Below are 23,507 nucleotides of genomic sequence, written 5' to 3'. Positions count from 1 at the left end.
TTTAAACTTTAACCAAACTGTAAAAGTATACCGTATTATTATAATAATATTCATATTATTATATAAATTTATAGTTTCAAAGATTATATAAATATGATTTTATTTTGATTTAAAGAAATTAAAAATACATTTACAATATTTTAAATCACAATAAAATAACAACAAAAATAATATTAATTAATAATAATAATAGAAAACATTGTAACTTTTGGTATATAATGTAATTAATTGTTAATAATAATAATATATTTAAAAAACAAAATGAAACATTTATTACAATATGAGTGTATTAAAAGTTTTTTAATCAGACAATAAAAAGTTATATCTAAAATATCTAATTAAAGTTTAGTTAATAAAAAGATATTAAGGCTACTATTATTAAAAGATATAATATTAAAACTAAAATTTAAAATAAATATTTAGAAAAAATTGGCCATTATAAATTTGCTAATTGATATTATTACTAAATTAATATTTATTTTACTAAATTATCATAAGTTTTAAACTAAAATTTGCTAATAAACTGATTTCTAAAACTAAAATGAGGTCTAAATTTTTAAAAATCAAATGTCTTTAAATACAATTACCGGTAATTATTAAGACAATTATAATACTGAAGTAACTATCGGTTATTATCAGCTGACAAATCACTTAAATAAAAATTATTTATATCTATATATATATATATATCTAAAGACATTTGTTTTTGATTGTTTGCTTCATTTAAGAGGACATCATCGGTGTGTGTGTGATATGAGAGATAACCAGATATTATTCATTTACAATACATTAAGTGATCCGTTAAATGAGTCGCAATCGGAATCTGAAACAGTGGTCGGCGATGGACAGGCACTCGAGTTGGATGAGCTCATCGATAGATTATCATCGCCGTGCCATTCAGTAAACAGATCTTCTTCACCACAATTGTCATACAATCTCTTTTCGATGTCGAAACCCTCAAATATTTCGTAAAGTATTGAAACAAATTTATGGACGTCAGTAAAGGAGTTATAGATGGGAACGGGAGCCACTCTCATCACACTCGGCATACGGATATCGCACTAAATTATAAAATTTATATTATTATTATAATTATTATTTTAGTTTCTGGTATTGAAAAAAATTAATAATAATAATCTTACGACAACTCCTCGCTTTTGTAGCTCTTCCTGGACAGGAGTTAGCGGTACGGAAAATATTAACGACAATTGAGCACCTCTTTGATCGGGATCTGCTGGCGTAATGATCTCCACTGATGGCATACCGCCGCTGAGATTATTGTTATCATTGGATGGGTGTCTAGTCTTGGATGTCCTCTTTCGTGGAAAGTATGATTTAATCATATACTCTAAATAACCGGTCAAAAGAAATTGTTTTTCTTTAAGCTCTTCAACGGATGTCTGGTTATATATCTATTGGGTTTGTTGTATACAAAAAAAAAAATTAATTGCAAATTAGTTTAGTTTATATATATTATTGATTTTATTTATAATTATATATATGATAATGACATACATCAAGACTGGCCATAAGCATAGCGTTGAGGACAGGGGACGGATTACTCAACTTAAACATATCGGCACCAATACTTGGGTCAAAATCTATTGAGAGATCAATTGTATAATTAGATTTTATAATTAAAAAAAATATATATTAATCTATGATATAATGTGGTATTATTTCTAACAAATTTTAATCTGTAATATATGATAAATTAGATATAAATCAAATTGTTTCAAAAGCCTACTTTCAAAATGTAATATTTGGCAATAATTTTGTATATTAATTATGTGTATTAATAATATTTTATGCGTGTTTTATGCCAATCAGATTAGACCTAAGCTAATGTTTTATACACACAACTGTATAAATCTATAATTTTTTTTATTTCTCTAATTAGTTAAGACGTGATATAAAATTCTAGATCTAAATCTTTTAAGTAAAACAAAAATTATATATAAAAATATTCAGTAAATCTTTGCAAAAAAATTATTTGAAACTAATCCAAGTGACAAATGAAAGTCAAATTTTTATATTTCATATTAAACAGTATTATATAAAATATATATTCATACCGTCCTTCATCAGAAACTTTGTCTTAATGCTGTTCCCCCACCAGCCCTGTAGCATAGGAAAGGTAGCCGAACCTCCATTTTCAGTATATTGTTCATTAACATAAATGCCACCAATACCGCCGGCACCCGAACATAAATACTAAAAAATTTTATAAATATATTACTAATGTGTTTATTATATAACCAACAAAAATATTTAGCACAACTAGCAATTAATTAATTAATAAATTAAACAATAAAAAATGTCCATGCTAACTTTATAGGTGCACCAGGCTGCAAAGTCGACATTCCATTTGTCCAAATAGATGGGAACATTACCGACAGCGTGGGCCAGGTCTACACCGACTACTATTCCCTTATTTTGTGCCGCTTTTGTCAGCCTCTGTACGTTAAGCAACTGTCCCGTATAGTATTGGACGGCCGGAAGCATTGCCACCATTACATTATCGCCCTCTTTCTCAATCACTTCAAGTATATCCTCTTCGCGTAACAAATGTTCGCCCTTTTTGTTTGATTTGAATAATAATTATTGATTAATAAATAAATAAATAATAAAAATACTGTAATTGTTTTTCAGAGAATTAACCATAAAGTTAATTATTAGTGATAATAATAGTAATACAATTTGTTTATTTAATAAATATGTTCCTGTATTAATAAATACCGTAAAATACTAGTAAATAATTAATTCAAAACTATTTATTGTTTACTCTATTTTATTGTTATTATTACTAAATATTTATTATTTTATTGAGAAGTGATTTTTTGAATCGGAAACATCAAACTAGAAAAATAATATTTCCATTCAATTTTTAGGTCAAAATAATAGGTTTTGATAAGATATCTATCAAATGTTTTGGTTAGTTATATACTGTATTACTGTAGTATTTTCCAGAATATATTGCATATGATGTTTACAAAACTAATAATAATAATAATTATTATAAAAACTTGGTTACAAAAGGGTTTTTGAATAACAAAAAAAATGATTTTAGAAATGACATAAATTTCATACAAGAATTATCATCTATCATAACATATAATATTAATATATAATAATTTATATATACATACAGTATCTCTAATATACGAAACAAACAGGTTATACCCATAGTAACAGTAAATTTTTATTTGGGAAAAAGTTTTTTTCAAAATAAAAACATTAGTTTTTAACTAAAAATGTAAAGAATTTGTTAGAAGAGACGCCTGACTTTAGTTTGGATACTATTTATATCTCAATTATATTCTTTTATTACCCAAAAATGGGACTAAATTTTTTATAAAATATTTTTATAGTTATCATTATTAAACATTTTGTTACAAATATTTTTCATTTGCAATGTTGCAAAAATAAATATATACTGAATATATAATTTATAATATGTAATAATATATAATTTAGCATTTTTTGAAATATTAATTTTAGTTTAGTAGTAATATAACATAATATAGTAAGACATTAGTGATTAGATTAGTGATTAGCACCAGTCATGTTATTAAAGGAATATAACAATATATTAACTCCGGGTTAGTTTGTACTTAAATAATTAATATAAATCTATTGTATTTTCAAAAAAATATGCAATTAAATACATATACTGTAGATATAAATAAGTTGAAATACCGTATATGTATTACAAATAGATTAGAGTTGATTAAACCCTTTATTATAATATTTGCACAAAAAATACTATAATTTAATTGTTTGTTATTTGTACAAAATTTTGTAATTTAAAATAAATTGTATTTAATTTGTTGTTTGTCTTATCAAAAATAAAGTGATTGTTGTCTTACCGGACGTGTCTTAAGCATAATCAGGCTGTTGTCGGGCGATAAGCCATGAAATCTAATTTGTGACTTAACCACAAACTGTAATAAAAAATTGTATACTTAAAATTAATATTAAAAATATAATTAATTATGTAATTAATGTTTATATTATTTTTGTTTCAATGCGTTTCAATTGTAAGTGTATTTGTAATTTGTCACATGAAAAATGTGATACTTAAAGATTAGTAAATTAGATTTTCTGTATAAATATTGGTAATTAATATAATATATATAAGACAATACATTACATTAGTAGAAATGTCATGTTGTTTTCCTTATTTTTTGCATTAAATGCAACATAAGTGCATTTTGCATAATAAACATATAATATAATTTTTTTTAAATATTGTACTTGAGTTAATTAAATTTGATTGTTTAAAAATAATAATAATAAAAATATTTTTAATAATAAAATTAAAAACAAAATAATAATAACAAAACACTTATACACTCTACTAAAGTGTGGAAAAAATTTGTGCAATAATCGGTATATACGATATATGTATATATAATTAATAACATATTAGATAATAATATTGATTAGTAATTAACTAACTATATTATGAATAATATGATAGCGAGTATGTCATACGTGTGGGAAAGGGTTATGTATGTGAGTGTGTGTGTCTGTGATGTATCTCTTTAATTATATATTAATATATATATATATATACATTAAGATTAATATATTAATATAATAAGATTATATATATTAAGATTAAGTCATACCATATCACTACTGAATGCGTGCTCTTCAATGATAATCTTATGTCTTCGTTGTGAAGGCCGATAGAAAGTGGATAAGAGTAAGTGTAGGTTAACTGTGAGCGCATTCATCAGCGCTACCTCATTGGGTTTGGCGCCAACGATACGGGCCATCAATGTTTTGGGTACCAAATCGGACAGTGCGGCCGGCATATAGCCATGGAAGTGACTGTGCACTCCTTTTTCGCCCCAATTTTTCAACACTTCCTTAACATTTTTCTTGCATGTCTTCGGCTCCAAACCGAGTGACTGACCGCACAAATACAGTGCCTCTTCGTTATCGTCAAACAGACGCTTTTTGTCGACTAGTTTTTTGAGATTTTAAAGAAACAAATTTAGTTATTATCACTAATATATTTATTACTAATTATCTATAAAATAAACTTTTTAAAGTTGCAATTGTTATGTAATATATGTTATATATATATTAATATAATTTAATTATCACTGAAACCCTCAATAAATATCATTAAAAAAAATTTGGCACTCTTTTTGAAACAATGTTTCAAATATTAAAGATAATGTAAGTTTTAATAGTGATTATAAAAACACTTGTATATATTAATAGCAATGCCTAGTAATTATTATCTACTATAAAATTGATATAATTGTATAATAATCCTTAAATATATGGCTTTTCAATAATAAAGTAAAATACAATATTTATATTAAAGTTAATTTATCGCTGAAATTATTAATATTGTAAAATTACAAGTAATGGCAATAAAAATTGATTATTAATTCAAACATATGACTTATAAATAATATTAATTAAATACAAATTATCAATTACAAAATTATGTGGTATAATTAAATACTTGTTATTTTACTAAACAATATTTATGTAATATTCGCAAAGTTTCGCAATATTTCAAAATAAAAATAATTATTTAAAATCATAATTTACATTAAGATATTAACTCGATTTATTAGTCTACTAATCTTGATTAAAATAATTAAATTTTATTGCTATTTAAACATTTTTATCAGTATAGTTCATAAATTATTTAACATAATTAAAAACAAAATATTCATAGATTATATAGATTTTTATCCAAGGCAAATATGCAAAATTCAATAATTTAATTTATCATTAAGTTTTCTCTAATCTATTCATAATTGATACAATGTTTAATAAAATTAAACATTTATTATGCATTATCATTTTAAGTAATATAAAATAAATTAACTTCAAAATTGAAATTATTGCATTTAAATTATTTTAAATAATAAAAACAAATTATATAAACAAATTTTTTAAATACTGTTATATGCATTTAATAATTTACTACTAGAAATGTAGCAAATATTTTCCAAAAAAAACAAAATTTGTTAATTTACGGTCACAAATATATATATATACACATAAAATTAATTAAATAAATAAATATATGATATGGAAAAACCTAGCATTAAAATTGTTGTCATAGATTAAAATTATTTAAAGGTATGACTTACCATAGGGCAGGTCTGATTTTTTAGGAAATATAAATTGGTGTCTATATGTGCCAAACGGGTCCTCCTGATCCAATCTCATGGCAAACTCTGCACTATCGACGGCCAGATTCCAGTGTTTAGCTTTGGCCCGAAATACGTTCATTGGTTTATTGTTAGACATATTTTTCGTTAATAATAATGTTTTCTTTTTCTTGTTGTTTCCTAATGTGGACTAAAACACAATATTGTTTGAGAGACAACTTTTTTGTAAATAAAACTTAACTAACGATTGAAAGCGAATTATATGTGGAGAAACTGTCAGATAAAAATCTCAATGCATTTGTACAGTAAATGCAATGTCAATACAAAAGCGTTTTATATATACAATATTCACAGTATACTTATATAGACTAGAAATATATACAGTATTTATATACTGTATGAGAGAAATGATAAGCAGCAGTGCATATATATAAAAATGATATCACAATTTTTCTCAATTGATAACAACTTTATTAATATTATATTTAATTGATATCAGAAATTATATATCATTTTTAATTAGACACACGGTCTGCCTATTTGGTCGACACGTACGGGCTATATAAGTGTAACTACCAATACATATAAACGACACACACTTCATATAACAACAACACGTCAATAATATATAAGTGAATTTTTTTTAAAGAAAATATATATATTATTATCATATATATATTGTATATGTATATACACTTAATTAGCATTCAATTATAATTAATTGATTTTTATTTTATGTCTCCCATTCATTGAGAGACCCAGTGCTGCTAATATGAATAATATAATATGATACATGATATATACTATATTTTATATAGCCATGAATTAGAGATCTCAAAATTAGATATTTTTGTTAAACAAAAAAAATTAGCAAAAAAAACTCGTTAAATACATAAAAAAAAACTATGATAGTTTAATTGATATATATTAATGTATATAAATTTATAAATAAATAAATATATTTATTATAATAATTAGTGATACAAACCTGTACACGAATAACCACACTTTCCATTTCGTTTTAATCAATTGTTTATATGTCAAACACACCAAAAACACTACCAAAAAAAATTTTGATGACTGAAAATATTACAAATTATTCTAAATTATTAGATAACATTATTAATTAATTAATTTATTATTAGTATTGAGAAAAAAATTGTTTACAATGATTAGAAATTTGCTGATCAAAAATAATATATATATAACTTGTTGTCAACCAATTAGTCAATTGTTTTGGTGAACATTAATAATATTAATCATCAAATTTCTGTATAATTTTAATAGAGAAATATATAAACTAAATGATTTGTAGATTTGTTATTTAAATAAGATTTTCAATATTAATATTATTTTGATATATCTCTTGATTTTATAAACACTAAACTAAGGGACGACTGTATAAGTCTCTCACACTTTTAGTATTGAAAAAATTATTTTTTGTGATATTTTCTGAGTGATTGACAGTAAAATAAACTTTAATTGAAATTAAAAATTACTGATTCTTATAAGTTGTTATGTTTATAATGTGTAACAGTTAGTTGTATTATGTATGAAAAATCAAATTTTGATAAATATTTATTTTACAATTAAATATATTAAATAGATTCTTATATTTCTAAAGTTTATATAAGTTTATATTTTTAGAAATTTTTAAAAAAAAATAGTGAGTTTTTTAAGGTGATTAGTGAGGATCGGGAGATATTTTTTTTTGAGACAAAAATATTATTGATTTGAAACTTACCTTAAGTTAAGTTTTATGCCTTGAATCTGAAACTTTCAGAGTCCGGTGTTGAAAGTTATTTATTTTATTTTATTTTTTTAATTTAAAGTAATTGAACAAAATATATTGAAACTAAGTTATAATTTTATTTATTTAGTTTTTTTAAATAGAAAATTAATGCAAATATATATCGATTACAAACAACAACAAAAATTATTGCAATTTAAATCTAATGTTCACAAAAAAATCGTTTAACACTTTTTAATAAAAGTATTATATTATTACAGTATTATTATTATTAAAGTATTAGCTTTTAAGGGGTCTCTCGTATTACTCTCAGAGTCTCTCTCTCTCTCTCTCTCTCTGAGTGTCTGTGCGCTCAACAGCTGATGATTATATGTTTAGTATATGTGGTTTTGCTTGCATTTTATACAGTAGTCCTATAGTGATATCAATTACACCAAACTGGCCTCAGCTGGTCGTACCTCTGGAAACTGCACTGCAATCCGATATTTAGCTCATTATTTATTTAGCACTAACACACTGTGTGTTACAAGTTGTTTAGTATCTTATTTAATATCTAAATACTGTATTAAAAATATGTATATATATTGAAATATTAGGCAATAAAATTACCTTAAAATTTTAGATGTATAATAGATACAAATTTAAATATTTATTTACAAATTAGTCATATTATATAAATATAGAATATTCTATAATAAGTTACAATAATAATAAAAATAATAAAATAAACCGATATTGAAATTTGACTCCGATTTCAAACTATAAAATTCAAATTTCAATATCAATTCAATATATCATTAGTTTTAGATTTTTAATTGTAAATTAATCTGTTATACAAAAATAAAAAAAAATCTTTTCGCAGTATTTGAGGTTAAAATACATTTTACAATCACGTGTAGTAAAATGATATATAATGTGTCAATTAATAAAAGTATAATTACTAAATAATAATGTTTCAGTTAATATTAAAACAAACTTATGATACAAATGTTGTTTTATAATATATTTTGTAACAAATATATATATATTTAATAAATATTAAAATTTCTATTAATATGTGTGTTGGCTCTATTGACAACACAATTAAATCTAATTATTTATTTTATTTTTACGAAATACTTGATTTGCAGCAAAAAAAGTTTCGCAATTATTTATAGGACTCTTGTTTTTTATCAGACATTTTACTGTATATTATTAGCCCATAGAAACAACAAAAATTTTTAAAATTTTTTTTTTATAAAGTTATATAGGTTTTTATCGGTTTGACAGTTAATGTCACCAAAAAATATGAGACTTCATTTTTTATGGGCACTGTTTTTATCGCATATATATATATATATATATATATATATTATATTTATAAAACATTTTGCCATCAAATTTGTGGTCAAATACTATGAAAAATCCCCAAAAAGAGGTGTTTTTAAAATAGTTTTTTAGCACTGAAGTACATTGATTGACGTCAAAAGCATAATTTAGTTATAAATTTAGTTAAGTAATTATAGTTTGAGATAGTTATAAGTTATATATATATATATATATATATATAGTGTTATTTTTTAATTTTAAGATTTGTCTAATATATCATAAATTATTAGAAAAACTAATGTCTAGACTAACCTATAGGTAGCCTATAATGTATTAATTTTTAAAAATGTATAAAATATTTCTGAAATATTTGATAATAATTATGTCAAAGTTTTTTTGTGGTCGGTTTTCATCTAAAATATTAATACGTTTTACAAGAGTTGGCCTAAAATTCATATTTTCCTTAAGATATGTCTCTAAAAAATCATCAATTTTTATCATTAAAAAAATGGTTTTCATAGTACTGTATATATATTATAGCATAATATATGCGTATAGATGTAATAATTATTACAAATTAAAAGTATTATGTTATCGTTGCGCACATATACTGTGAAAACATTTTAATGGCAACAAAAAAACAAACAGTTTTTCTGTACAATAAATATTATTTAAAAAATACTAATAAAACTCTTTAATAATATTAAGATTTTTTTTTAATAATAATGAGATTTCGCAGAGAATTTGTCAAAAAAATCAGTCAAAAACAAAATCCTAATCTCTTTTTGTTTGTTTGATTGAACTATCATTACATGACATATCTATTTAGTCATATCTATGAAAAAATCATTTAAGACATGTTTAAAATATTTATTTATTTTTTCACAATATTTTGGTCGTTTTCCAATTATTTTGTCAGTCAATTGTATGTTTTATATCATTTTTTTTGTATTATTAGTATTTGTTTAGATAATAATTGCTAATTGTTTTTATTAGTATTAGTATTATTATTATTATTACCAATATGCGTATAACTTTTATTTTATTTTTTGTTGCTGATTATTTAATTATAAATATTGTATATGTTATTTACAATATAAATATTTATTAAATTCTCGCAAACATTATTATTATTATTATAATAGATGATGTGTGTATTATAAAATAAACTGTTATTATTTAAATATTAGTTTTATATATATATATATTGTGTTGTTGTTGTTAACTCCAGATAAAACTCAATTTAATAGATGTTTTATTTTTTATAATCTCAAAAAAATCTGCTGATTGTTTGACTCGTGGATCTCAAACTACATATAAAAAGTATATCTAAATAAATAAAATGATACTTTGAAAGAGTAGATTAAAGTTTAATAAAACATATCGTATTTTATTATAAGTATTAGTCACCTTCAGATCAATTAAAATATCAGATATACTTTATATATATATAATTTGATTAAAAATAAATGGAGTTTAAAATTTTGACGTAAAAAATCTATTAGCTATTATTATGATTATTATTTTTAAAAAACCTTCAAAAAAATTTTATTGATAAACATTTTTAACGTTATAATCGATAAATTTAGTTATAACTTGGACCCATAACTTTTTAACTACGATTGCATAGACTGAAAATAATTTTTTTAAACATATTTACAAATATTATTAATATTAGCTATCAGATTGCTATCACATGTTTCACATATGAATTTTATTGATGTAACAAAATCTAATAAACAATATAATAACAATTAAAAAAACTAATTAATTAATTTTTTATTGAAATTATTAAATTTACAAAGAAATTTGCATTAATTTAGTTGTAAATTGTTTAAAACAGTTATAAAACGCAATCAATATATTTATAAATAAAAAATTCCGAAATTTATAGCCCGAGAGAAAATTTAATTTAATTTAAAAATAAAAATATTTGTTATCCAAATTTAATAAACAATTTTTTTGATGATTGAAGTTTAAAAAGTTTCATATCAAAAAATACTATTAATAGTTTTATTTTTTATAGTAAATACTAATGTATTTATTATACATCAATTGTATAGTCTTACAATTAATGCTATCAATTAAAAATAAAATTTAGCTACTTATGTATAATTTATTTAAAAAAATGAATTTAAAAATTGAAAACATGATTAAATAATTTTTTTTATTATTCGATGTTTCTATTAAATAGATATATCATGAAAATGTAAAGGTATCGTACCGTATATACTATAACTTAAAACATACATAAAAGTTAATCGCAAATAAATTAAAATTTATCTATCGATTTAATTTTAAGTTTAATAATTAAACTGAGCATGTTAAAATTATTTATTTATATGGTTGAATTAAAAATGTCCATGCAAACAATTATGTTTTAAAATTTAATTTTATAATCAATGTACAGTAATTATATTTATGTTTATTATTGTTATTATTCCGTTTAAAGTGCATATTATGTATAATTTTAATTATAAACAACTATTGGTAAACATTTAAAATTTAAATGTTTTATTTCATGATATATTAAAACTTAAATTCACTCATTAATCTATAGATATTTCTACACCTATTCAATAATCAGTTGTTTTACATTTGACAAAAAAATACTGTAAAACACAAAGTTTCCAGAAAATAACAAACAAGTTATCAATTTATTTAACAATTTTTGTCAATTTTTAATGAATGTATAGGTACTGTATTTTTGACATAATTGATAATTTCTTTAAAAAAATATTCTTATTCTATAAGTTACAATTTAATATTAATTTTAAATAATAATAAAATTATAATATGTACCCGTAATTATGATATACATTATATTATGTAAATTATTATTTATATTTAAAAATAATAACATATATAACTTTCCGGAAATAATGGCCATAAAAAATAAATCAACAAAACTATGCAAAAGTTTTAGTCAACTTTTTTTGTAAAATAAAAGTGAAACCAATATTTAATATAATAAAACTATTTGTATTTATTTGAGGAGAACGTGTGTGTATATAAAAATTATTGTGGGGTTATAATTGGGTTAACACTGATAAATCGTAAGACAGGAAAAACATTAGTTTTTGAATAAAATCTAATATTAACTCAATTTATTGTTTTTGTTGCTAACGGGTCGTGTATTCAATGATTTTCAACAAAATCATTGGCTATTAGGTTTAAAATAACTTTTAATATCATTTAATGATTAGAGAAAAAGAAAGACTAATTTTTGTGTTGGAAATATGAGAACCACACGACTAGATGTCTGTTTGAAATAAATATAATATATAACTAATAATTATTGTAAAGGCAAGGAAAGGGATGTATATATGAAAAGATAGTCAGTCGGCTCTTATAACTTCAATAGTTTATATGTGGTAAACAATGATAAAGTTTGTCTTAAAACAACTATTTATAAAATAAAACTAAAAAAAGTTATCGTCAATTATTGCATAGTATAGCAGAATAAAATTAATCATAACTTTATATTGGTTTTGCTATTATCTCAATTAAAACAAAAAAATTGTTTAATATTAGCAAACAAATAAGTTTGCCTATTGTAATACCTATGCACTGTACCTATCAGTTATTAGCAAATTTATTCAATTACATATTGTATATTATAAATTGTATTCAATTATAATTTTTATTAATAAACTATAGTAACATCAGATATACAAACCATAAACAAATTATAAAAATTTGTAATTAAATTTTTTTAGCTTTAAAAATCATAAACAATAATTAGTAATTTAAAATACATGTATAAATAGTAATTTTCATTTAATTACTATAAATGATAAAACGTATTAACATTTAGTTAATTAGTTTAAAATACTGTATATTGTAAATGTTTTGAGTTGTTTTGTTTAGTACATGTTTTACAGGTTTAGTAGTAATTAAATTATTACTGTATTATTATTGTTGATAATATTTATTAACAACATATGCTATTATGAATACTATTATTAAAATCCTATAGATTTTATATTACCAGAAATTACCGGTACTACTGTTTTAAAACAAATAAAAAATATATGTTAAAAATAGTTGTAAACATTATATTGATTTTTGTACGACAATTATCTATTATTTTATTTTTAAGTAACATTGTTTTGCATAACTCTACAATTTGTTAACTCTTAATCGTCATTGAAATAAAATTTTAATAAACAAAATATATCTAATATTTTATTTTATTTTTTAGTAAATATAATGCTGACATTAATGAACTCGATATAATAAAACAAAAATATAGTTTTTATCTCTTTTATAAATATTTTTATTTACTACATAAAATTTTAAAAAAAATCTTAACAAAAAATACATTGAAACAATTTTAATAGTTTATTTTATATTAAATAAAAATCTAAATAATTCAAGTTTAGCTGTATATTGCATATTAAGAGTATTTGTTTTATATGTATTTGAGAAACCATTGCCGTAATCGAAACTAAAACAAAATAAAAAATTAAATGTTGTTAATTAAAATAATTCAATACTTTAAAAAAATATTAGAGAAATGCATCAAAACATATGTATGAATCCGCAAAATTTGAATAAATTAAAAATTTAAACAATAAATTGTTTAAATGATTTATTCAAAGTGAATAAAATTCATATATATATATATATATATATTACTCTCCGATAGAGGAAAATCACTAAAAACTCGGTGTACTTATCGAGTAGTGAGGAACTATAGCTATCGGTTTGTTACACATAAACGTAAAATATTTCATATAAAAATTATAACAAACCTAACAATCCTTTATAATCTGGTTATAACTGGTGATTGGTTTGACTATCTTTTACCAATTGTTTTCGTTTGTCTAATATATTCTTAATAAAATACTCTCCGGCCTTATATGACGACCGAACGAGTGGAGCGCTGGCCGTATACATGAATCCCAATTTCTGGCCGTATTCTTCCCATTGTTTGAACTTTTCGGGTGTCACATACTCGACAACTTTGATATGCCGTTTAGTCGGTTGCATGTATTGTCCTAATGTTACACAATCGACATCAGCTGTTCTCAAATCATTCATTGTTCGCATAACCTGATCATCGGTTTCACCGAAGCCCAACATAATCGATGTTTTTGTAATAATTGATTCGCCATTTAGTTGTTTAGTAATATATTTAGCATATTTTAAGACATCCATCGATTGTTTATAGTTAGCTCTTGGATCGCGAACAAATCGTTGATAATCTTCGACGGCCTCAATATTATGTGCGTAAACATCGAGTCCAGACGTGGCCACTGTTTTTATAGCTTCGGTATCGCCTCTGAAATCAGGTGTCAGACACTCCACACAAATAGTGGCATTCAGTTGTTTTAATTGTTTGACAGTCTCAGCAAAATGATTGGAACCGCCATCAGTCATGTCGTCTCTATCAACTGATGTCAGGACAACATAATCTAAACCCCAATCGGCAATAGCTTTGGCAGTATTGTACGGTTCGTTAGTGTCGGGCGGCGGCGGACTTTTCGCTGTCTTTACCGAACAGAACCGACAGCCACGAGTACAGGTATCGCCCAACAACATGATGGTAGCCGTAGCTGTCCTATGCTCACCACCGCCCCAACACTCGCCAATATTTGGACACTTGGCCTCTTCGCATACCTGTCCACACATTGATTGTAAAATAATTGTCAATCAACTCAAATCTAACGGACAAATCATACGAACAAACAAACCGTATTCAAACCCAACGATCGTAACGACCGTTTTAATCGATGATAATTATGACCAATAGGTATCTCCTTCTTGAGCCACGGAGGCAAACGAAGTCTTATTTTGTGTGACAAACAAGTAGTTAATAATAGCCTATCTATAAATCAATAATTATTTTTGTTGTGAACATACCGTTCATTATCTCCTTTATCTCTCTTGAGTTTTCCTGAATAGTCATCCCATTTGTTGTTATCATCATTAGTGTCGTCAACCCGTCCGCTGATAAAGTCGGCCAATTGAGGACCACTGTCCAGTCGACTCTTCAATTTGTTTGCTTTAATATCATTACCCGAAGCCGTCAAACATCTGTGACTACCATTTGTATGGATTAGCTGTATATGTCTTTTTGTAAGCACTGGTCGTGTCTTTGATGTTAACATTGCTTTTGTTTTGTGTTTGGATTTTATTTATCCATTCATTCAAATTCAACATAAATTATCAGTTATTCAAAAATCATAAATAAAGGGCTTAACTATTGATTGCAATTCATATACTATAAGCACTAGACATCATATATAATGGTTAAGCCCTTAATAGAAAATACAATCAATCGATTGCATCATAACGTGTCTAAACATTAATTACATACTATTATACAGTAGTCATCAATACTGTGTTATTGATTGTTTGAGTCAATGGACACAACAACACATGTATCCAAACATCGACAGTAATTATCTGTCCAAAGACAACATTGATCATCACTTTAGTTGATTTGTTAAGTAAATAATAGATTGTGGCCAACAATATGGTCAGTCTCTAGACTGTCGGGTGAGTCAAACAATAATAAAAGATTGAATTTTATTTTGTTTTATAACTCAAATTAAAAAAACCGTTATTTGTGTGCCTTTTTTAGTATATGTTTTGCAGTGTTGTTGTTGTTGTGGTTATTATTATATTATTGTTGTTGTCGTTGATGTAGTAATGACTGACTGAATCACTATTTGTTTGTTTGTCAATGTGTTATCAAAATGGCTGAGATCCGGATGACTGTCTGGTCAATCATCTCATATCCATTTAGCATATTATACGATACGGTTATATCATTGTTTAGATTCACACTATCACTACTGGGAGTACATCCACAAAGACGTAAGTCATTTACATAACATATATATATATATTTGTATTATTAGTATTGAGAGTCAAATGGCATAACCTATTGACTACTGACTCACTCTATGTATGTGTTGTGTTGTGTGTGCTATGAGTTGACATAAAATAATAATTTAAAAAAAAAATTATATGTTTTTTTCTGGTGGGGTATTGTGTTTGTTGTGCAAACACACCACTCATTTATTTTACTTATAATTATAGTGTTTGTCCCAATCCGTTGTTGTTATTGTTGTTGCTAACAGTGCGAGCATTTTTTTGGTGTCTACCGAGTTGTCTGTCCACCCGAGACCCCCCTACCGATTGAGGGCCCAATAGTGTGTATTATTTAGCACTTTTTTCATAGGTTTGCCAATTGATTGTTATATAACGACACTAAAAAATTTTCCTATGATATCATGCAATAAAAGTTGATTACATTATTTTAAAATTTTTGTTATTGAATGCAATTTGTTTTTTGGGGATTTTTTTAGTGAATAGTTTTTTTAGTGTTAAGTCATTGAAATTATTAATTCAAAGCATTGAATGAAAATTTTTGTTAGTGAAAAATTTTAGTCATTATTTTTTCTCTAAAAAATTAATTTATTAATTAATTAGTTATTATTAAAGTTTGGTTTTTTTTATAATTGACTTTATTTATGTAAACATATTTCAAGTTAAGTGCATTTAATTTTGATGTCATATTTATAACTAAAATAAATATATAAAAAAAACTAAATGATTAGTCAATAATTATGTGCACTCATTGCCAGTCATTGTCTTTATAGATGAATAGGTGAATGAAATTTATATTTTAAGGGAATTTTTTTTGTTGATTAAAAACTTATTAATTTGTGATTAAAAAAAGATATGAATGACTCAGACATTAGTGATATAGATATCTCCGATGAGTTGTCATCACCTGAATTGGTGTGTAATATTGTGACCACTAGTAGTAGTATTAATGGCAGCACTGTTAGCAATGAGTCAGCAAATCCAGTGATACTTCCTATTAATGATAACTGTGTTAATAATAATAATCATAGTATAGATGATATCAATGAATCAATAGATGCCGATATGTTTATTGAATATTTGATGTCCATATCAGGTATCCAAAGGATAGCCGGCGATAACGATAAATTTCGGGCAGACTTTGAACAACTATACGGGAGCAGACATCCAGAGTTTTTTGTTGGCACCTATAACCAGGCCCTCGAAGTGGCCAAACGGGAGTTCAAGTTTTTGGTAGTCTATTTGCACAGTGATGTACACGAAGATACCCAAGAATTTTGTCGATCGGTTCTAATAAGCGATCGTTTTGTCGACTTTGTCAGTGAACAGAGCCTATTGTTCTGGTGTTCGTCTGTTGCCTATAACGACGGCTTCTCAGTGTCCCAACAGCTCCGCGAGAGTACGTATCCATTCTTGGCATTGATTTGTCTTAAACAGAACCGAATGGTTGTTGTCCGCAAGTTTGAGGGACGCATTCATTTGGACACACTATTAGCACAACTTAAGTCAACCATTGAAGACAACGAAACCAATTTGATTGCCGCCAGACTAGAACGCGAAGAAAGAATTATGAATCAATTACTACGACAAGAACAGGACGAAGCCTATGAAGACTCGCTCAGAGCTGATCAGGAAAAGGATCGCAAAAAATTAGAAGAGAAGAACCGAAAAGAGGCCGAAGATAAGGCCAAACGAGAAATAGAATTGGAAAAACATCAACAAAAAGAACGACTTCTTCAACTGAAAAATTATTTAGTCCAAGAGATACCTCCAGAACCAGAAGCCAATGATAATAATGCAACACAACTAGTGATAAAACTTCCGAACGGCACTCGTCTCGAGAGACGATTCTCAAAGAGTGAATCCATTAAATATTTATATTATTTTGTGTTCTGCAATAAGGACTCTCCTCTGAACTTTAAGATGCGAACCAACTTTCCCACCCGTGACCTACCCGGCCATTCACCACAACTCAAAGATTTTATCTTCAATGATGACAACAGCATCAGTGGCGGTGTTGTCGAAGACACTAACGATGAGTGGCAGACACTTGTCGAGTGTGGTCTCGGCAACCGAGAGATGCTTTTTGTCAACGACTTGGATGCCTAAAACCGCAACAATTAACAACCATTTTATATAAATAAAAAAAGAACTTATTATTTGTTATTTCATTATTCATCTGAAGTCTAAAAACTCAATTATCAGTTAAAATCTTAGCCGTACTCTTGAAACTAAAAGAAGTTTATTTCTATTTATTATATGATATATACATTTTAAAAAGCGATAATGTTATTTAAAAAAGAGAAAATAAAAAAAATGTTATTTACAAAATGAAACCATCAAATTTGTCAATTAATTTGAAATACGCTAATTGCCTAACAAACGTAAATAGTACCGCAATATTACCAAATTAAAAATAAGGTAAAATATGAGCCATTACAGCATAAAAGTAGCGGTAATTAAAAAATTACCGGTAGGGGTATTGTAATTTCTAATAGTAATAATTGTAACACATTTATAGTTCATTTACGGCAATTTAATATATTTTATTCAACAAAAAAACATTACCGGTAATTAAAAGATCAATAATTTTATTTTAATACCGGTACATAAAACTATTTAATGAATCTATTATGTAATTAATTTTAATGCAATAAATCGGATCAATTAAAATTAATAAGGAGTTTCTAAAAGTATCGCAATGTGTATATTAAAAATAAACAATTCATGTAAATTTACTCAAATATGGATAATAATTTCATAATGATATTTAAAAAATAAAAAAGTAAATTAAAAATCAATGTATATTTGATGTATAATTTAAAAAAAGAGTAAATAAAAATCAAAATGATTATTTGCGTAAACGTATCAGTGATCCAACTGATCCTTAAAAGGGGATATCCGGTGACATACGTTTGCTTGATTGTGGTCTATCTTCATAGCCGTGACTGCGTTTGTTAGAGTCTGCTGAGGACATGCCAACTGATGCGATGTTTTTGTTGAGAACGGGATGCACTCCGCGACCAATTCCACGAACTCTTGGTTGAAATGGATTGACATTTGGCTTTCGGACAATTGTGGTGTCGTCGTCGTCATCATCATCTTCGACCTTGACTTCAGTGTTGGCCACACTTTGCACACTTGATGCCGATGCCAATGAAGAAGTGACATATGATTTACTGCAATAATAAATAACAAATATTAGACAATTACCGGTACTATTGATTAAAAATATATCAAATTATATTAAATATATATAAAACCTGTCGCTAAAAGTCTGCTCAGTTTTATCTGCCATTTGATTCAATTTAGTCATTTCGCACATCTCTTTGTAGTACTTCCTGCGTTCGGCGGGTTTCATGCTTTGGATCTCAATATTGCTTTTCATGGCATACGGCTTCTTGTCTTCTCCTTTCTTGTCATCACTTTTGTCATTGACATCAAAATTGCCGTCTTTTTTCTTCTCTTCGTCGGTCATCAGACCGGGAATTACATAGGCTTTTGGACGACTATCGGAGTCGTGTTCCCAATTGTCTTCAGAATTAAACACTTCAGTTCTGTTAACTATTGGCCGATTAGCTGCTGATTGACGATAAGTGCGGGTCTCCTCTGAAAAAAACAATAACAACCAAATGTCAAAATCAATGGTTATACTGTATTATCACATCAAATGGTATTATTAGTATTATTACCAAACTCTCGGAGCACTTGTCGACTATCTTTGCACTGAAGCATATGCTGTTGTATCTCTTTCGGTGGTATTTTGTGTAAAGCATTGAACGGACAGTCGACCAGTTGTGGGTTCGCCGGGTTCTGGTGTGTGGGACAGTAGCGGACAGAAAATAAAATAGTGAGTTATTAGTCAATACCTAATATATCTCTCTCTCTCTCTCTCTCTCTCTCTCTCTCTCTCTCTCTCTCTCTCTCTCTTAAGAGTATCAAATAAGTGGTCAAACCTTTGAACACTTGACAATATGCTGTTGTAGCCGACGAGCGGCCACTCTGTGTAGCGGATTGTACGGACATGTCTTGAGTTCGTCTCTCATTTGCGTGAATGTGGCCATTGTTTATGCTATTCGGGTAATCGGTAAGTTGGTTGGCGACTGATTTCAACGATTGGATTCAATTCAATAATCAATCGATTAAATCAAACGAAATGATTGCAAACTCAAGTGATGTTTGGATTATTTAAAATCAAATAAAAATATAACAAAAATTTCAATTGAAATCAATAATAAATGAGAGTTAAGTCAATGACAATAAATATAATTATTTGTAGTATTTATCGATTTTATTATATAATTTAAAGATATTGTTATGTATTTCAGTGTTTTATGTTTGTTGTGTTCAAAGCGTTGATAATATGTTTCTCAAAGTATTATTTAATTTTCAATACTGTAATGTAATATCACATGTGTTTGTATTAAATTAATACAGTATTACTGAATGTGTTTTTTTCACTAATAAAATAGCGCTATATTTGAAAGTTTGAGACAAAATAATTTAGTTAAACCATATAAAAAATACTAATTTAATTTACTAATTATCTAATTAACAATAACATTGATTGATTGATTGATTAAATGATTTACAAATTTATTTATGTTTTGACATATATAGTTAATATATTACATAGTATTTCATATATATTATACATAAATAAAAATTTTATACATTATTATAAATTATGATATTAGCATTACTTTATATTATTATTATTGTAGTGTTTTATTATTAATAATTAACTTTAATTTTTAATCTAAATATAAATATTTATATGTAATATTGTATTATAACATAAAATCTTTATTTATTTCTATTAATAAAATTTTTAATTATAAAATATCAATGAGATGGAGAATGATATTTATGAAATAATAACTTTAATATAAATTAAAAATTGTGCTTAAATTGAAAACATATTTCCGGTAATTTCTAGTTTTACACGAAATAAAGTCATTATAAGGAAATATATATATATATATACAGTATATAACAATATAAAATATTATATGTATACTATACAATGTATAGACTCTATATTTTAGAGTATATATATATTGTATATGTATAAAGTGTATATAATTTAATGTATTATAAAAAATATACATTAGATTTGTATTCTCAAACTATATTTTAATAAAATAATTTTCAAATTATCAAGATTCGCGTTATTCACATAAACTTATTGTGTTATTGTTATCGGCTTACAAACCAAATAATAATAATTATAATAACACTAATAATGATAGTTTTATTACAATTTTATCAATCACTTCCCAAATATGACAAATCATTAGTAGTACTGTTGTTATCTCATATATATATATATATATATATATATATATATATATATATATATATATATATATATATATGTATAAACTTTATTATCATTTTTTCCTTAAACTATAAATAACACACTAACATTAAGATACAATATTATATGTTTCATATAATATATTATTATAAATTTACAATTTGTATTATTGTACTAATATTCTAGTTTTTTACTGACATTTAAAACAAAAATACTTTATGTGCTTAAATTTTTGTTGCTGTTGTAGCAAAAAAATATATATCAAATAAATAATTACAGTATTTGCCACAAAAAAACCTACAAAAATATATCAAATATCAACTATAGTATTATTATTATTATTATTATATTAATTAAATGTTTTGTTATCACATGAGATGTAAATTACTTGATTTACAAGTATTTTTTGGTAGGTTTTTGTGTTTTAATGATTTCAGGAAATATGTTGTAAATGTATAGATATATAAATATATTTAATAATTAAATGTTATGATTCATAATCACCTTCACCTTCGATGTAAACCTCAATTATATTTTGTTTAAAATCATTTTTATTGAGCTATAAAACGATAAATTAAAAAAAATTGTGTGCATTTAATACATTTAATATACAATACAATAATAATTATATATAAATTTACTGTAAAAAATTATAATTTAAAAACATCAATATATATATACACACTTATAAACCTAAAAATGACCCAAATATTTATTTTATAAAAAATGAGATTATAAATTAAATATAAAAAAATAGTTTTTATTAGTATAATAAAAAATTACAGATGAAAGCAAAATTACCGGAAGAGTCACCAGAATATCGATATTTTCATTGCTTTATAATTGTAATGCGTTTTTTGGTGATTATTATTATTATTACAGTATTATTATTATTAGTATAAGTATTAGGAAAGATATTAAATATAACTTTATATAATAATATCAGTTTGTTTTTGTTGGATCTTCTTATCAGTCATTTGCCTTTTTTCAGTGAAATAAAATAAATTTTTTTATTATTATTAATTTAGTAATATTTAAAATATAAAAATAAATAAATTCAATATAACAATAATAATAATAATTTGTCAAATTTTTTGAGTAGATTATTTTGAATAACTATTTTTAAAAGTAACATTAAATTTGATTATAAGAAATAATTATCCAATAACTTTAATTTTTTAAGTATTGTTAGGAAATATTTTATAATTATTGTAATTTATAAATATATATATATATAATTTCTTTGAAAAATAATTGATATTTAAATATGCGATAAATTGCTTATTTTTAAAGTTCATTGTGCTATAAATAATTGAAGTGTGTTTAACATACAAAAAAGCATTCAATTTTTGTGTGGATTGTGATTCAAGCAAATAATGAATTTATTATTACATAAATTCTCTCTCTCTCTCTCTCTCTCTCTCCCTCTCTCTTATAAAAAAAACTTTTTTTCATTAATTGCTATAAATAATAATAATAACAAATATAAACCTTATATTAAAATGGGATTAAAAATAAAAATTGTTGTTTGTTTGTTGCTTCTCAAAAAATAAGCCATTTGGAGGGGACAGGTAGTCAATATTATAGCGAGTAATACCAGTTTGGCTATTAAAATACACACTAACTAACCATACATTTTTAAATCATTTTCATATATATTTATATATATATATATATATAAATATATGGTTTTTATTACTATTTATAAATTCTCAAAAAGATTGATATATTTTTCTTAAAATAAGATTTTTTTTTGAAAAACTAATTATTCTATTATTAAAAACAAATTAAAATAACTGTTACAAACATTTTAGCTTTAATAGTCAATCACTATTTTATATTATTTATTTAATGATAGAATAATAAGTTTTTATATATTTCAAAATAATTTAGTCCTAAAAATATTTCTCACTTAATAAAAAAATATAAATAACATAATTTAATCTACTATTTCTCTATAAAACAAATATAGCTTTTTCACGTTCAAAGTCAATAAATTCAAACAACTTTTCTGTGAAAACTTAAAATTACAAATTGTAATATTTTTAAAAATAAATAAATATGATTTGTTAATGTGCTAAAAATATCTGCCGATATTTATATTTTAATTTTAAAAATTAATTTGTTATTTTCAACA

The 23,507-nt window shown here is 24.5% G+C and overlaps 4 protein-coding genes across 5 annotated transcripts; 1 reads left to right on the top strand and 3 right to left on the bottom strand.

The window, feature by feature from the left end:
• Positions 1-419: 419 nt before the first annotated feature.
• Positions 420-7,222, bottom strand: LOC128956415 (kynureninase-like). Of its 2 annotated transcripts, none has more exons than XM_054302153.1 (9): positions 7,138-7,222; positions 6,129-6,339; positions 4,635-4,975; positions 3,870-3,944; positions 2,332-2,577; positions 2,076-2,214; positions 1,516-1,601; positions 1,143-1,412; positions 420-1,061 (listed from the first exon to the last, which is right to left on the bottom strand). In XM_054302153.1, the coding sequence occupies exons 1-9, from the start codon at positions 7,162-7,164 to the stop codon at positions 780-782; spliced, it is 1,677 nt and encodes a 558-aa protein (XP_054158128.1). In that variant the 5' UTR covers positions 7,165-7,222; the 3' UTR covers positions 420-779. The 2 variants fall into 2 exon arrangements, with proteins under 2 accessions (XP_054158128.1, XP_054158129.1); XM_054302154.1 differs by lacking the exon at positions 7,138-7,222 and adding an exon at positions 6,395-6,508.
• A 6,373-nt stretch (positions 7,223-13,595) lies between these two features.
• LOC128956421 (lipoyl synthase, mitochondrial-like) lies at positions 13,596-15,428 on the bottom strand. The gene is made up of 4 exons (XM_054302160.1): positions 15,076-15,428; positions 14,907-15,000; positions 13,965-14,832; positions 13,596-13,657 (listed from the first exon to the last, which is right to left on the bottom strand). The coding sequence occupies exons 1-3, from the start codon at positions 15,321-15,323 to the stop codon at positions 13,987-13,989; spliced, it is 1,188 nt and encodes a 395-aa protein (XP_054158135.1). The 5' UTR covers positions 15,324-15,428; the 3' UTR covers positions 13,596-13,657; positions 13,965-13,986.
• A 325-nt stretch (positions 15,429-15,753) lies between these two features.
• Positions 15,754-18,324, top strand: LOC128956420 (FAS-associated factor 2-like). The gene is made up of 2 exons (XM_054302158.1): positions 15,754-16,035; positions 17,147-18,324. The coding sequence occupies exons 1-2, from the start codon at positions 15,915-15,917 to the stop codon at positions 18,157-18,159; spliced, it is 1,134 nt and encodes a 377-aa protein (XP_054158133.1). The 5' UTR covers positions 15,754-15,914; the 3' UTR covers positions 18,160-18,324.
• Positions 18,325-18,440: 116 nt separating this feature from the next.
• Positions 18,441-20,448, bottom strand: LOC128956424 (uncharacterized). The gene is made up of 4 exons (XM_054302163.1): positions 20,007-20,448; positions 19,743-19,863; positions 19,314-19,659; positions 18,441-19,229 (listed from the first exon to the last, which is right to left on the bottom strand). The coding sequence occupies exons 1-4, from the start codon at positions 20,112-20,114 to the stop codon at positions 18,938-18,940; spliced, it is 867 nt and encodes a 288-aa protein (XP_054158138.1). The 5' UTR covers positions 20,115-20,448; the 3' UTR covers positions 18,441-18,937.
• Positions 20,449-23,507: the final 3,059 nt, after the last annotated feature.

This window comes from Oppia nitens, unplaced genomic scaffold (assembly GCF_028296485.1).
Source record: "Oppia nitens isolate AA-2021 unplaced genomic scaffold, nextdenovo-longstitch-racon4-pilon3 scaffold2_pilon_pilon_pilon, whole genome shotgun sequence".
Taxonomy (NCBI): Eukaryota; Metazoa; Arthropoda; class Arachnida; order Sarcoptiformes; family Oppiidae; genus Oppia; species Oppia nitens.
Note: the sequence above shows the minus strand (reverse complement) of the source record. Positions and strands in the feature narration are given on the sequence as shown.